Source organism: Venustampulla echinocandica, assembly GCF_003357145.1.
Source record: "Venustampulla echinocandica strain BP 5553 chromosome Unknown scaffold_0, whole genome shotgun sequence".
In the NCBI taxonomy this organism is placed as follows: domain Eukaryota; kingdom Fungi; phylum Ascomycota; class Leotiomycetes; order Helotiales; family Pleuroascaceae; genus Venustampulla; species Venustampulla echinocandica.
In genome coordinates, this window is record NW_022474205.1 from 8,002,029 (window position 1) to 8,016,373 (window position 14,345).

Below are 14,345 nucleotides of genomic sequence, written 5' to 3' on the forward strand. Positions count from 1 at the left end.
GAGATGTTATATCTCTTCAATATCAATATAATTGCCTAGTCGAATGCTGGTTTTACCGTTGCCAGACATTGAAGGACGTCGCGAGTTGTAACACGGGTACCGTAGAGGCCACGTAAGAAGAGTGGAATGCAATTATTAATTGACCGTACGTAGCTTCTATTGAAGAAACGCAGCAGAGGGTATGCCAAGGCCTATCACTAAACAATCGTAACGCCCCATTTCCCGTAGCCACCATAGCTCGCCACCAAGGCCGCCCAGCTATCCACCTTTCACATCGCATGCAACTTGAACCAATGAAAGCGCTCTAATCCCTTCCTCCCGGTAGCTCAAATGCAATTACGCCCGAGTAGGGAGGTTAGTTGGTGGCAATCAATTTTGACATAGCACTATGCACCCAAAGCCGGACACGAGGTGATATCGCATTCCTTTTTAGGATAATATGATATGTCCTCATTCATACTAAAGCGGAGGATGATGTACCAGACGTGATGCGACCTTGTTGCTCATTGGCTCGGACAGGGGCGAAATATTGATGGGCCATGGCTTCTTTTGCAGTTAATCGTTCCTTATTCATGTTAGCTACAAGTCGGCTCTCAACCAAGATTCCTGAACATACTTGATGGTCATATCGGAGTAGCTTATCCAAGAAGTCGATAGCCTCACTGCTGACAAATCTCTGATTTTCCGCATTAACAAAGCTGTGCCAACTCTTCTTCAGGTATCTCCCTAGGATATCATCGTATTGTGCGTCAAGCTCGATCTCGTATTTGTCAAGATAGTCGAACAAATCTTCCGTGCCTAAAACTTTGGCAATTTTGACGAGTTGGTCCGAGTTGCTTTGACCATGAAAGAATGGCTCCTTCCGGAAGATCATCGAGGCAAACATGGCGCCGAGTGACCACATATCGAGTGAGTAATCATACTCTTGGAAATCGACAAGAAGTTCGGGTCCTTTAAAGTATCTGGACGCGACGCGGACGTTATATTCTGTACCTTGGTGGTAGAATTCCGCCAGACCCCAATCGATAAGGCGCAACTACACGATGTTAGCCTCTGAAAATAATTCTCAGTTAGTAAACTCGCCTTTCTATTCTCGTGATCGATCATTACGTTGTGGGGCTTCACGTCTCGGTGCATAATGCCTTTGCTGTGGCAGTAGTCAAGGGCCTACACAGATATCAGCCTCATTTACCCACATAAATACGAAGCAGTATTACCTTCAGTAGCTCATAAATGTAATATCGAACATCGTAATCGACGAATTTCGGGTATAGACTGCGAAAGTCGGTGTTGTTGACGTACTCGAAAATCAGGGAAGGCGTTTTGCTCTGTGTAAGATATGAGTCGGCTGTCTCTTCATCTGCCATAGCAGGATCATCGAATGCGGAACTTCCACCCCCAGCTTTGGGTTCGGTATCGAGTTGACTTGTAGGAGAAGAGGGATTTACTTGACTGTCTCTAACTACGTCCAGCAGAGCGACAATATTTGGGCCTCCAGATAGATTCTGCAGAATCTTGATCTCACGCTTGATCTTCTTCTTCTTGACTGGCTTCAGCACTTTGATGACGCATTTTTGGTAGTTGACCACATTGATCCCTTCGAAGACCTCCGAGTATTTCCCTCGTCCTACGGGCGACGAAAGAAGTCAGATCAAACCGAAGCAGGAGGGAATGGAGCGATCAAAACCCACCAATCTTGCGCACCACCTCATAATTCTCCAACACCCCCCAAGTGATATTTACGCTGTCATAGTCCCAGTAGGACCTTGGCATCTGCTGGTTCACATCTGCATAAACTCGCGCCATGGTGCACCCCGCCTAGGCAAGGCGCAGGGTACGAGGGAGGAGAATGGGCTTCGCGGTGACAGTTGTCGCAAAAGTGATCGTGACCACGAGATTTCGAGACGCCGGGATGGTTCGTATATAGAGGAGACGCGGCAGATACTCGGAAACGTCGAGTCCTGGATCCTGCGTGGGGAACAAAGGTGATCGTTAGGTGGGTGTGTAAATGGAAGATCACTTGCAGGCAAATGCCGTCGGAATGGCGGGGGACAGTCGTGGTGCGGGGCACGTGATCAGTCGCTTGCATACCCCAACCACAAGCAGGGGTAAATCTGGCCATGGCGGCGGAAAAGTTACGTCGCCCGACCCTCGACCCATCACCAGCATCATGCTAGCAAATATCATACCCACCACCCAAGATCAGCACTATTTTGCGGATATAACATAGGTTGCCTATACTACATCTACATCCTCCCTTTCTATTTTGAACGACCAGAAGTAAAATTCAACTTCGCCTTGAAATTACCACCCTGTACCATCGCCAAACCGGAATTACCGAGTGGCTACCCCCTCAACCAGTGGTTTTCTATTCAGCGTCACTTCAAGCATTGTTCCTCTCTATCGAATAGAACGAAGTAAGTTAGAAATGCTAATATTACTGCCTTAGTAGATTAAAGAGCGGACTATAGATACGAAGGTTGCGAAATTCTTAATAGGAGATAGATCATGCTACTTAAATTTTGGCAATGGTTATTCTTTATAATCCTAACAAAGTGCATGATACTTGGTTATAGACTAGCCAAGTGGCTACTATGTACAGACCCTATCAGAGAGCCTACATCGTCGAAATTGGCCGCGCTACTGTTCCTAGCAATAGTGCTTCTAGGTCACCGATATAATAGTGGATATGAATTCCCTAGACTCACGAACTTGAGGGCTCTAAATAATGGTTACGGAATCCTTCCTCTGATTAGTATATTGCTAATGCACTATAGGCGTAAAACAACATACCGCCTCCGCGGCGATAAGTCTCGTAGAACCCGTCTAGGAGTCCAGGGGTGGCGCGATAACATCACTCAGTGTGTAAAGACCTCTGGCCGACGTATATCAATAGAGGCCATCCGGCTACCGTGCATCTCACCTTCACAGCCTGCGAAACTATCGGCCTTGGTTTCTTGAATGCTGTAGACATCGGTAATGTTTTGATCCCCTCGATCCTGAGGACGTATGCCTCCTTTCACAGGAGCAGCAAATCTACGAGCCGCTTGTTAAACGCCGAGGTCATAAATGGATCCTATCTTTGTAGAAGGCTGGAATGAATGAATGGGTAGGTGGTGACTAAGAATGGAACAAACTAGTCAACTATCGTAGCCGATTTAGTTCGACCACAGAGCCGGAAGTGTACGCCTAGTGTTTATTTAGCAACCGTCCCATATATCCCATCGAAGATCTCGATAGTTTCCGAGATACTAGCATACTACTCAAGACGGTCCATTATCAACCCCATTCCTTAAACAACCATCCGTGTGCCAGTGGTGCCGGCAGATTACCACCTACAATTTTTAATTATTGCTCAAAAATACCCTTCTACCTCCAGCGGCTGCTCACCTCCACAAAGATCACAATTGCAAATACTAGCTCGTATCACTTTGCCCATGCGTATGTATCAGTGAACATGCGCATTTTGGAAAGGAAATTCGTCGCTTCCAGAAGGTTCTAGAATAGCTTGACTTCTCTATTAAACAGTAAATAACATTTCAAAAAAAATAAAACACCTAACTCTTATAAAGTACCTTGTTCATTGCGCCGAATGCAGTAGATCTCATGTAGCAAGTTCAGAAATTCCCCGTCGTTGATCATACTCTTTTCGATGTCTATGATAATATGAAATGAAGTCTGCCGAAGTTCGGGGGGCTGGAGAGGCTCAATGTGGGCGTAGTGTTTGTTGACTTCATCTTCGTTCGTTGGACGTCCTGCAAACAAAAGATATGCCTTGATAGCATTACTATACTCCGAAGACCCCCGACCTTCAAAATCGCTAACTTTAAGCCTTAAGACTACTCATCTTGGATTGTGTTCGGAAGAGGTCGCTGAGGTAGCTGAGGCCATGACTCTGGTTTTGGCGGTTGTTTGAGGTAAGTCTCAGAGTCAGCTGGTATCCTTGGGGCAAGGAACCAAGGTTACTCCAGTACTTTAGGTAACTATTTGCCATGTAATAGCTCGCATATCTACTTTTGCCTTAGGCAACACTATTTTTGATATAATCGCGTGATATACAGGCCGGATATTCATTCTACCAGTACATACCTAGGTACTGTCAAGATTACGAACTACGAATAAGCCCAAAAGGATAACTAATAAGTGGATATAGTCAAAGTAAGTAGTAATCCAAAGTATAGATCAGGACGGTTATTCTAATTACAAAGATATAAGCTCAGAGGACCGGATATATAAGACGTACTTATACTAAGCCTGACTCAGCAACATTAATCTATGTATATATTGTGGTGGGGATCCAAAGGACCACCAGTCTTTTGCTTTGCTTTTGCATTTTTACCTGTATTAGAATTAGCACGTGAATAAGTGGAGCCACCTGAGCATATAAGCTCCTGGCACTCACACTCTCTTTTACACACACACGCACGACGACCGACAAATATACGGACTGTACAACAATACAGCTGGACCAGGGAGAAGCTGACCAGTTGGGATAATTACGAATACAAACTCAATTTGCTATACTTATATTAATGACTGGATCTTGTGACTATTAGTCGTCCTGAAGTGCCACTGCCTGAGTGCGCCCTGAATATTCACCTCCTCAAAAGAACATTAAACCATGGTTTGGACTTCTTTAGCCAAATGACCAAACAACGATAATCTGACACCGCGCCTGAATGCCCAATTGAAGCTATATCCCTTGACTGCAGTCTTTTGGTTGTTTTATCCACGATTCCTCCTGATAATCCTAAGGGTCCTCTCTGCTCCTCTACAATATCTCGCTTTAAAACTAGAACAAAGAGTTTACTAAAGAGAATACTAATAAAGAAGAAGAAAGTAAGCTAAATATAGTTAATCAGGAGGAGCTCTAAGCTAAAGAGGAGTATTTACTCTCTAAATAAATAAGAGAGTAAGTGAATATAATAAAGTTACAGCTAAATGTATAGTTAAAGCTGAAAAAAAGTAAGTAGTTGAATATAGTAATCAGGAAGTAGCTACTTTATAAATCCCAAAAAAGCTAAAAGTAAAGAATCAAGAAAGTAGAATATTTATATAAGTATTACGAAAAGAGTACAAAGTAAGCTATATTCTTATTATTTTATTTATTACTAATTAAGTCTTAGGAGTATATTCTACTTACACAAGTCAGCTGACTTGTATTCATTCCCCTGGGACTTTGAATAAGCTCTATAGTCAGGATATATACTCCAACCTTCTCAAAACAGGCGCTATACACAAAAAGGACTATATTACATTTAATAAAGCTGTTCAGTTATTTAATAATCGTGGTACTATCTCTATATAACAAGCTGCAGGTCGTACTAGCAAAAGGAGGATGGAGCCTCAAGGGGAGGCCTAGGCTGTACAGGCAAAAAGAACAAAAGTGGCCTCAGTTAAGGCTAAGGCAATTCAGGAGGGTAGGGCAGGAACCTAATAATTGTATATTAAATTGACYAATAGGGTGTTAATATATCCGATACGTCAATATTGAGTAATGGGGTGGCCCAAAAGTCAATATATATTGAATTGAGGTATGGGGTAGTATATTAACTAATTGGAGGGCCTATTGACTAATAGGCGAGATTGACCAACCGGGCTTAGCAGATCGCCTTTGCCACAATCACTCACAAAGAACCCTTAAGAAGGGAACCTCACCCCCTCCCTCATCTCCACATCCTTCTCCCACGTCTTAATCTCCGTCAATGGCTCCTCATCCCCTCCAACACTAGTTTCACTCTTCATCCACTTCCCCCCCACAATCGTACTACTAGAAGCTAACCCCTGCCCACTCCTACCAAAACCGCCCTCGAAATCGCCCACCTCCCCACTAGTAGTCGTGCTTTCCTTTCCAATACTATACGTCTCGACACTCACACTCACATCCTGCGTCTTCATGATGCCCTGTCCATGACTCATACCGTGCTTCCGGGTCTGGGAATCAAGATCTTGATTCTTGGTTGAGGACGAGAGGTGATTGAGGGGGATGGGGAAAGTTTTCGACGACGAGCGGTGGTGCTTGGGGTTGGAGTCCGAGAAGGCGTTGACGACGCGGTCTTTGCGCTGGGCGATCTGGGCGATCAGCTCGGCGAGGTGGAGCTCGATGTGGAGTTTAACAATGTAGGCCAAAGGGTGGAACTGGCAGTATCTAGTCCGAGTCATCAGTCAAGAAAGTTCTTCACACGTCAGAAAAAGAAATCAAAGGGAAGATGCGTACACGAAGGTATTATTAAGACTCATCATCCCGATAATCAAAACCTAATAATCCTATCAGTAAGTCGGGGATCCGACGGGGGTTGTTGGAGGAATACGCACATCCATGCTCAAACTCAGCAGGACAATGGCAATGTTAACATGCACCAAGCTCCTATACTTCTCCAATCCCATCTTCACCAAGTTCCGCTTGACCGTATAGATAAAACTCCAGTTCAAGAACATGTCCACAATCAGATAAATCACTTTCTCGCAACGGTCCCATTTGTCGTTGATGTTTATGTACGCCGGAGAGATTTGCATGCGTGCGGGGATCCAGATGCAGTACACGGAGATGTTGATGACCGTGACGATGCCGGCGACGACCCATTTAAGGACGGTGATGCGTCGCGTGTTGGTTTCAATTATGCCGATTCGGTTGATGATGATCTGGAGGAGGAGTTGGACTTGGAGGGACCAGCAGGTTACTGAGGTAAATGTTAGTCTCTTCTAACGACGCACTTCTTGGCAGGATGGAGACTTACAGATACCGAAGTAGAACCCAAAACTAGGAGGGATATTGCCATTTAAATGTAGCCAGCAGAGGACGCTAAACACGAGACAGGCTGCGATCTCACACCATATCATCCATACATAGACAGATTTGCGACGTTTCGCTCTCACGATCCGTTGGGTCTGCTTAAGTGCCTTCCAGCAACTGAGTTCCGTTAGCCCGCGTGTTCACCAGAAGTAGTAAACAAGTCGATGAAAAACGCACGTGAGAACCCCAACTCCAAGCGTAAAACCCCAGGCAACGCTCGCAAGTTTCATATCGCCCGGAGTAACAACCAAGGGTACATAATCCTTAGGCAAAGACAGTAGAGAAGACATAGCGGCGTGCTTATCAAATCCTCAACATGAGAAATACGAGAATATACTTCTAACGCCGGTTTGCGAAAAGGGAAACTGGAATACTGGCAATAAAGAACAGAAAGTGGAGACGAGAATGGAGGGTGCTGGGTTCTTATAAGCGGATCCTCATGCTGCAATGCACATGCATGCTGGGTGAAGAATGAGGATTTTCTGGGGAGTATCGTTAGAGCAGGCTCAAAAATAGGCCATTTCCCCAGACTTTGACGGTTCGGACTTATGGAGAAAACGTCGAATGTATAGATGAGACATAGGGTCTCTAGGAGAGAAAATCTTTACGAGATTGAGCGAATTAAACTCAACTAAAGTGACAGAGGGCTGCGGGAGTGGCGTCCCTGTACGTCTCGACGAAGCGGAAGGGTGCCGAAGTCTAAGCGATGAGGCTTAAACCTATAGAAATGTCTCAGAAGCCAATAACGTAGCGGAGATACGGGGAAAAGGAGATATCTTCTGCAAGCTAGGCAGCTATACATACGGCTCAAACCCGGGTCTATGGAATCGTCCACATAGAGTCGAAAATATTTTGCGGGGAAAGAGAAAGGGGTTTCCTAATGTGTATATGTAATCCGACTTGGAGTTCCGTCGTACTGAAAGCTTGCGACGACCAGGCTTTAGTAATGGGAATTCGCCTCATGAAGCCGATTTATCGCTAGGGGAAAGTCATCGTGAATCTCTATAGAGGATCGAAGTATGTGGCTAGATCATGACTCGATACACTGCCATTCATACTGAAAAGACTCGCTACAAATGACAGCGGTACAAAAAGCAAAGCGAGGTTCGTCAATCGAGTGACGTTTGCTGCTTCCCTCAAGGAACGACGGGTGTCTACGATTTGAAGGACCGACGTGACAACCGGCACCATAATCTCAAGTCGACGACCGTATGTATCAACCAAGGCAGCGATGTGTTCGAAGTCTCGAATCAAAAAGGTGTACCCTTCAAGTCCTATATTGCTCTTTGCACGATGTTGGAGGAAATCGATCGCAGATCGAAGTTTGCTTGTAGTCTATAAGCAACGACGACCCCAGACCTCGAGAGAGCCCAAGTCCGAATCGATCCCTTCGAGTCCATCTCCCTTTTTGGAAGCTTCGGTGGTGTACTCGTACTGTTTGATGCTGTTGCTCATCACTGTAACACAGCATACCCACTCAGCGACTACAACCTTCAAAGGATAGTAGGTTAGTGAGAGCAGAGTCGGGTGTGCGGAGTCGAAAGCTGGAGGTCGTTTCTTTTGCCAGTAGTAAACCAGGTCCTCGAGGAGAGACACCCGTGTAGGGTATCCCTTATTGGATTCAAAAAATGATGGACGTTCCGAGAAGTCTTCATACCCCCCTTGAAACGGCCTTGATTGGAGGACGAATTGCTTCTCTAGCGATATGTATTAGTCAGAACTTGAGTTGTCAACCAATATTAGCCCTAAATCATCGTCAGCTTCGCCCTCCCATATATTTGATTTATGTTATACCTAGCCATGGCTTGGAATCAGTGCTTGGCAGCAGAATGGAACATCTTTGTTGCTCTAATCCAATGTATGTGTTCTTGATGTGAGGTAAAAGTACAATTTTTCTTGACACGTTGCAGTTGCGGGACACCTTTCTCGGCGCAATTGAACACGCACCGAAGTCGACTGAGCGCTGGTATTGAATACTGAGGAAATTCTGAGTTATGTCTTTGGATGGTAATATAGCCATAGAAGGCTTTGACGAGGTGATTTCCACCTTGGGGCCATGAATATGAGAAGCAAAGAAGATTGGGTCGATGTCTAGAGAAGACCCGAGTGTCTCAATGATGGCTTTGTTCAAATTTACCACAATGATGATTCGACCTTGACAGTCGCTTGAATCGCTGTTTACGATGGTCTCCAGTTGCGGCAAATCGAGGTCGGCTCGACGAGGCCTCGCGTCTTGGGTGTGAAACTCGAGGCTTACAATTCTACAAGCATTCCTGGCGCTGCCATTTGCAATGAACTGGCAAAGGTTGCGAAGACACGGATTTCGCTTGCTCTGGGCAAAGATATAGTCCGAATATGATTGCGCCATGCTTCTCTCCAAAACAAATCTACTGCACTTTGCTTTCAATGAGTGTTATTTGGACGAAGAGCCTTCCATTATGCCTTATGAAGCTGGAAATTTCTTCCAGGCAGCACCGGAGCTCAGCCTCATTGTGGCCTCGTGAGAGCTGCAGTGGCATCAAGGTAGCAATGCTTATTCGCTCTGAACCGCCTCCTCCGTAGTGTTCGTGCATACTATAGGCGGGAGGTGTAGACCTCAAATTTATTGTCGAGATCCTTTTCGTTTTCGATAAACTCTAGGCTTTCACGATGAAATTCATATCTCAGAGCAGAAGTAACGCATATTCTAGCAAGTGGCGCTTGAGAGGCATTCAAAGACGCGCATCTTAGAGGTCATTCACAACATCGCCGACGAGGCTGAGTGTCACGCCGAGTACAGTTGCATCCCCGCTATAAGGCTCTATTGGTGATCAGCTCGCCGAAGATGGACATTGATGCTCTTTCGGCCTACGAATCCGGAAGCAGGATCGATAATTCAGCAGATACCATTTCGTCGTTCATTGCAAATTGGGTGCAAATCAAATACTTCTATTCGGAAGCTGCTAGTCTGGCACAAGAGCTCTGCGAGGATCTCCTTGCCAGCAATGCAATTCGCGCAATCGTCACTCATCGAGTAAAACAAGGTCATCGACTAGAAGCGAAGTTGTGAGAGCGAGTCCGGAAGCTTGGACGAGAGTATAGAAGTGCTAAAGAGATTCGCGACGATGTCGTTGACATTGCTGGGGTGCGAATTGCTCTTTACTTCCCAAGCGACAGAGAGAAGATTGACAAAATCATTCACGACGCTTTCGCCGTGGTCAAACATAAGAGCTTCCCAGAGCAGGATAACAAGCGGAATTCTGACTCAATATCCGTTGTTACGGAGAAGGTCTCCGAGTTCGAACAACGATTCCATGGCTATTCGGCGGACCTCTATCGCGTGCGAATGAGGGTTGAGAACTTGGCTACGAAGAAGCTTCGGGACGACTTTCAGAAGACGAATCCAGTAATTGAGATTCAGGTCGCATCGGTACTGATGCATGCTTGGGCGGAGATAGACCACGATCTCGTGTACAAGACTTTGACCAGCGGGCCGGCTTCACAGCAAGAGCTTCGACTTCTCGATGCCACGAATGGCCTTGTGCACACTGGTGAAGTCCTATTGCAGCAACTTCAGACGGCCATGGACGATCGAGTGGCATATCAAAACAAACCATTCTGCGAACAGTATGAGCTCTTGAGCTTCTTGCGAGGACAGATCAATAAGGCTAAAGGGTCAATGGAACACTTGGATGTTTTGCTTCTTGTATGTGTTTTATTCGCCTTTTAGTCATGATTACCATTGAGGTCAAGATGTGCTGACTTGAAACCTAGGTATTGAAGATCACTGGCCTCGACTCGCCGTGGAGATTAGGGGAAATCCTCAAGGGGTTTGTTATTCCGGCCAAGTCTAGCGCTCCTACCGCTCTCATAATACTGGAACACATCCTCTGCCCACTCGGAGAGGAACAACGTCGCACAAACAACCTTTATCTGCGGCCAAAGTCTGTAATTGTCAAGGATCTCGAAGTTGACACAACCAACCCCAAATGCTACAATACGGACGTCAAGACACGTGACATAATCCTAGATCAGAGAGACATCCTCGAGATGACTGTGTCTGTTGCAGACATCATGCGCTTTCCAGAGAAGTTCATATTAGTTGTTGAGGGTATGCCGCAAAGGTTCAGGAAGTTCTATGCCCTCTACAACCTGGTCCATTTTGCCACCGTCCGGCCCGTGAACAAAACAAACAAGGACAGTGAAAAATGGCTGTGTGAGATGTCGCTGAGGGAACTTGATCCTCTCTGGACATGGTTTGAGACTAACGACGATGTTTTGTTCAGGGTGTCTCTGCTGCTAGCAAGGATGAACGTTGAGGAAATCGATCAAGAGTTGATCAAGCTGCGCCCTTCAAGTGGCTTCCAACGTCTGCCGTCCGTGTACGAGCCCAATGCTAGATATATGAGCCCAGGAAACATGAGCCCTGGGTATTTTACTCCATGATCAGATGATACTGAGTCTAGGTTCTCTAGGATTCCAGAAGGGCTAGAAACGCCGAGGACGCCGAAGTCTTCTCCAAAAGGTGGGAGCGAAAGGAGCCCACCGAGTTCTCAATATCAAGGGTCGTCACCGAAGTCTACTCGAAGGGGTGGAAGCGAACAGGCGCCAGATAAGGGCGATTGGAGGCCACCGACGGCACCAGACACAGGCGACGAAGATGAGGATGGGAACGAGGAAGACCCCTCGCCAATCGTCATTCCAGAACGCACGAGGAGGCCGTATACTAAATCAACACTCAAACCAGATTCGAAGAGAAAACCAGACCGAAGAAATGCTGCACCGGTACCTACAGAAGACAGGATCCGTGAAGAAAGACCAGTCAACAATCAAGCGAGACCATCGCCAGAGAGAAGAACATGTAATGAAGCTGCCTACGCTGAGGACGATTCCACGGAAGGTTCTGACGTAGAACCAAGCAAGCCAGTGGTGAGACTCCACCAGAAAAGTTCGCGGCAACCATATCGGCCACCAAAATTGCCTAGGCCGAGGAAGCAGGAGAGAGATTCTATGCGAACCAGAGGAACAGCTTCTATGCCTGGCGAATCTGCAATGCCTCGAGTCCCAGAAGTTCCCGAGCCTCCAGACGCAGGCCCCGAGGAGGACGCAGCTGAAGAAATCCAACCACTGTACAACAGAGATTACGAACAACACATTCGGAATGAGACAGCCTCCATGCCATCCATGCCGGCAGCCATCGACGATACGAGGCCAAGACGCAGAGATACAGGACGATCACGGAGAAACGACTACAATTGGGTTACCGAGCCAGCACTTTAGGCGAGATTCGAACCAGCAATTAGAACTAGATCGACAGGGAATTCCAGAATCAACGGCTACCACTTTACTCGACCTCCTCCGATGCAGAATGCACCGGAGTCGATGGGCTACGAATATCAGCATCCTATGAGACGTCCGTATAGTCATACTCAAGGAGTCCCAATGTATCAGCCTCCACCTCCACCGCATACGAGAAGTCCAACAGGTTGGTAGCCTATTAATCGTTGCATTTGCGATCATAAATGTCGGACATCATTTAGAGAAATGAGAGCCGTTTTTTATCATTAAAATTTATATATAATTCATCAACTACTTCTTAGGCCGTCAAACAAGCCATTTCTTCTTCTACCCTTCTCACACATCCTAGACAGAAAACTACACTTCATCTTAATCTACCATCAGACATATAAAGCATAGCATATCCCCAATCAAAATCGTTCTCACCCTATATCATTACTCGTCTCAACTCTCGCTCAGGCTTTTGTTCAAAATTATCTACCCACAACGTTCGCACCAAACTACCCATTCTTCCTTGATCCATCCTTTTATACCTTCACATCTAAGCAGGCACAACAACAAACAAATCAAAATACCACACCGGATTATTCGTACAAGAATCAATTCGACCTCAATCATATCTTCCAGCATGCCTCCTAAAAAAAGGTAGCTGATTGTGCGAGTGGAGGAATCTTTCTAGGGAGGAAGAAGACTCATGGTTTGAATTGAGTTCTAGCCCAGGTCTTAAAGCACTTGCTGTTCTAGGTTCCAATGAGGACGAAAAGGGCAGAAATATTGGATCACTCGCTCTTGATGGGCTTTCCAAACATGTGCCCCGCTATCCGATATCCGATTTGACTTTAAGCATTCTGAGAACCTCGACTCTAAGTAACTTATTATATAACTTGACTTGCCTTATATCATAGTTTGTCCCTGTGTCCTAGAAGATATATTACATTATAAGATAGATTTATAGTTTTAGAATTACAAATTTTTTCTTTAGTAAATTTATAAAGTTATAATATTAAGATATATTTATATAAATATAATATTAACTTCTCGACATAGATAAAAAGATAGAAGTAGATATTGAAAAAGATAACATTTCGTTTATTAAAATTACTCCGAGTAAATTATAAAGCTAAACTACGAGCTATATATTATTTGACAAGAAAGATCTAAAATCTACTCTAGTAGAAACCCTACGAAAAAGTAAAAGCAGATTCCCAAGTAAAATTCAATAAAGAAACTATAGCTAAAGTATATAAGAAGCTAACTCAGAGCGTGCTCTGCTCAAGCTTGCTCAGGCTCTGCTCCGGCATATTGACCCTCGGCTCAAGTATGCTCACCCTCAGCTCAGGTTAAAGCAGCAGTTGCTCACGTCCGCAGACTACAACGGAACCAGCGAAAGGGAAAATTAGTCCTGAGTCTCGGGGTATTTAAAGGGGGAGGTGGATGTGGATGTGCGAAAGTTAAACGCATAATACTCCACGTCGAGCCTTGGTTAATCGCCCTCTGAAAGGCAGTTAATGGCGCGCATAATCGAGCTTCGAACCAACCAACCAACCCAGTTTCATGATAGCCACCAAAGACCCACTCTAGACAACAGCACTTGACATTGAGATGAGGCTGCATAAAAAGCGGGTTTGGTCAAACAGATTGATAGATGGTTATAGGAGAGGAGTTCACAGAGTGATATGATATATTTTATATTTCTACTGCCTATTGTATCACAGGTAAATACAATATTTGATATAATGGCATGAAAAGATATTTACATCAAGTACAAGTCGCGGGTGAGAATCTAGATTCTAGCGGCAAAGCCCATTTCGATGGACCGGGACTGCACATCGTCTCTACCCCACAGCAAAGGTATTTTTAACCAGTGTTATTAGTATTTGGCAAATCAAAGTGCGTAGGTTATTTATCAATGAATATTTTATCTATTTGTCATGAACACCTCATGGTAGTGGATGTTAGGCTATTGATGGAAACCGGAGGTGAAAAGGGGGGGGGGGGGTTGATCACGTGATAACTGTACGAACCCCCTCCCCTTTTCGATCCGATGCAAAGCTCCTATAGCCCCTAGTGCTAGAAACGAATAACTTTAATGGGACAGACAACTGTGTTGGAAGCGAAATCAACGATGGAATAGGACATGCTTCAGTCCGGCTCCCGACTACGCACATCAGTTAATTCGCATAGAACGACGTAAAGCTTGAGGCAGAGATCGATTGATCCGTAGAACTTTGGAACGGAAAATCATCTTATTCACAAGTTTCCAAAAATATGCGAT

General features: G+C 45.3%; 3 protein-coding genes across 3 annotated transcripts; 1 reads left to right on the plus strand and 2 right to left on the minus strand.

The window, feature by feature from the left end:
* Positions 1-454: 454 nt before the first annotated feature.
* On the minus strand, positions 455-1,806 carry BP5553_02536 (Casein kinase II; the record flags this gene model as incomplete). The annotated part of the gene is made up of 5 exons (XM_032011159.1): positions 455-565; positions 617-1,036; positions 1,111-1,167; positions 1,218-1,627; positions 1,692-1,806. The coding sequence occupies 5 exons, from the start codon at positions 1,804-1,806 to the stop codon at positions 455-457; spliced, it is 1,113 nt and encodes a 370-aa protein (XP_031875213.1).
* A 3,834-nt stretch (positions 1,807-5,640) lies between these two features.
* On the minus strand, positions 5,641-7,083 carry BP5553_02537 (Uncharacterized protein; the record flags this gene model as incomplete). The annotated part of the gene is made up of 5 exons (XM_032011160.1): positions 5,641-6,148; positions 6,218-6,258; positions 6,316-6,680; positions 6,738-6,910; positions 6,971-7,083. 5 exons carry the CDS (start codon positions 7,081-7,083, stop codon positions 5,641-5,643), a joined length of 1,200 nt encoding a protein of 399 aa, XP_031875214.1.
* A 2,534-nt stretch (positions 7,084-9,617) lies between these two features.
* Positions 9,618-12,052, plus strand: BP5553_02538 (Uncharacterized protein; the record flags this gene model as incomplete). The annotated part of the gene is made up of 4 exons (XM_032011161.1): positions 9,618-9,838; positions 9,875-10,478; positions 10,547-11,202; positions 11,248-12,052. 4 exons carry the CDS (start codon positions 9,618-9,620, stop codon positions 12,050-12,052), a joined length of 2,286 nt encoding a protein of 761 aa, XP_031875215.1.
* Between the last annotated feature and the right edge of the window lie 2,293 nt (positions 12,053-14,345).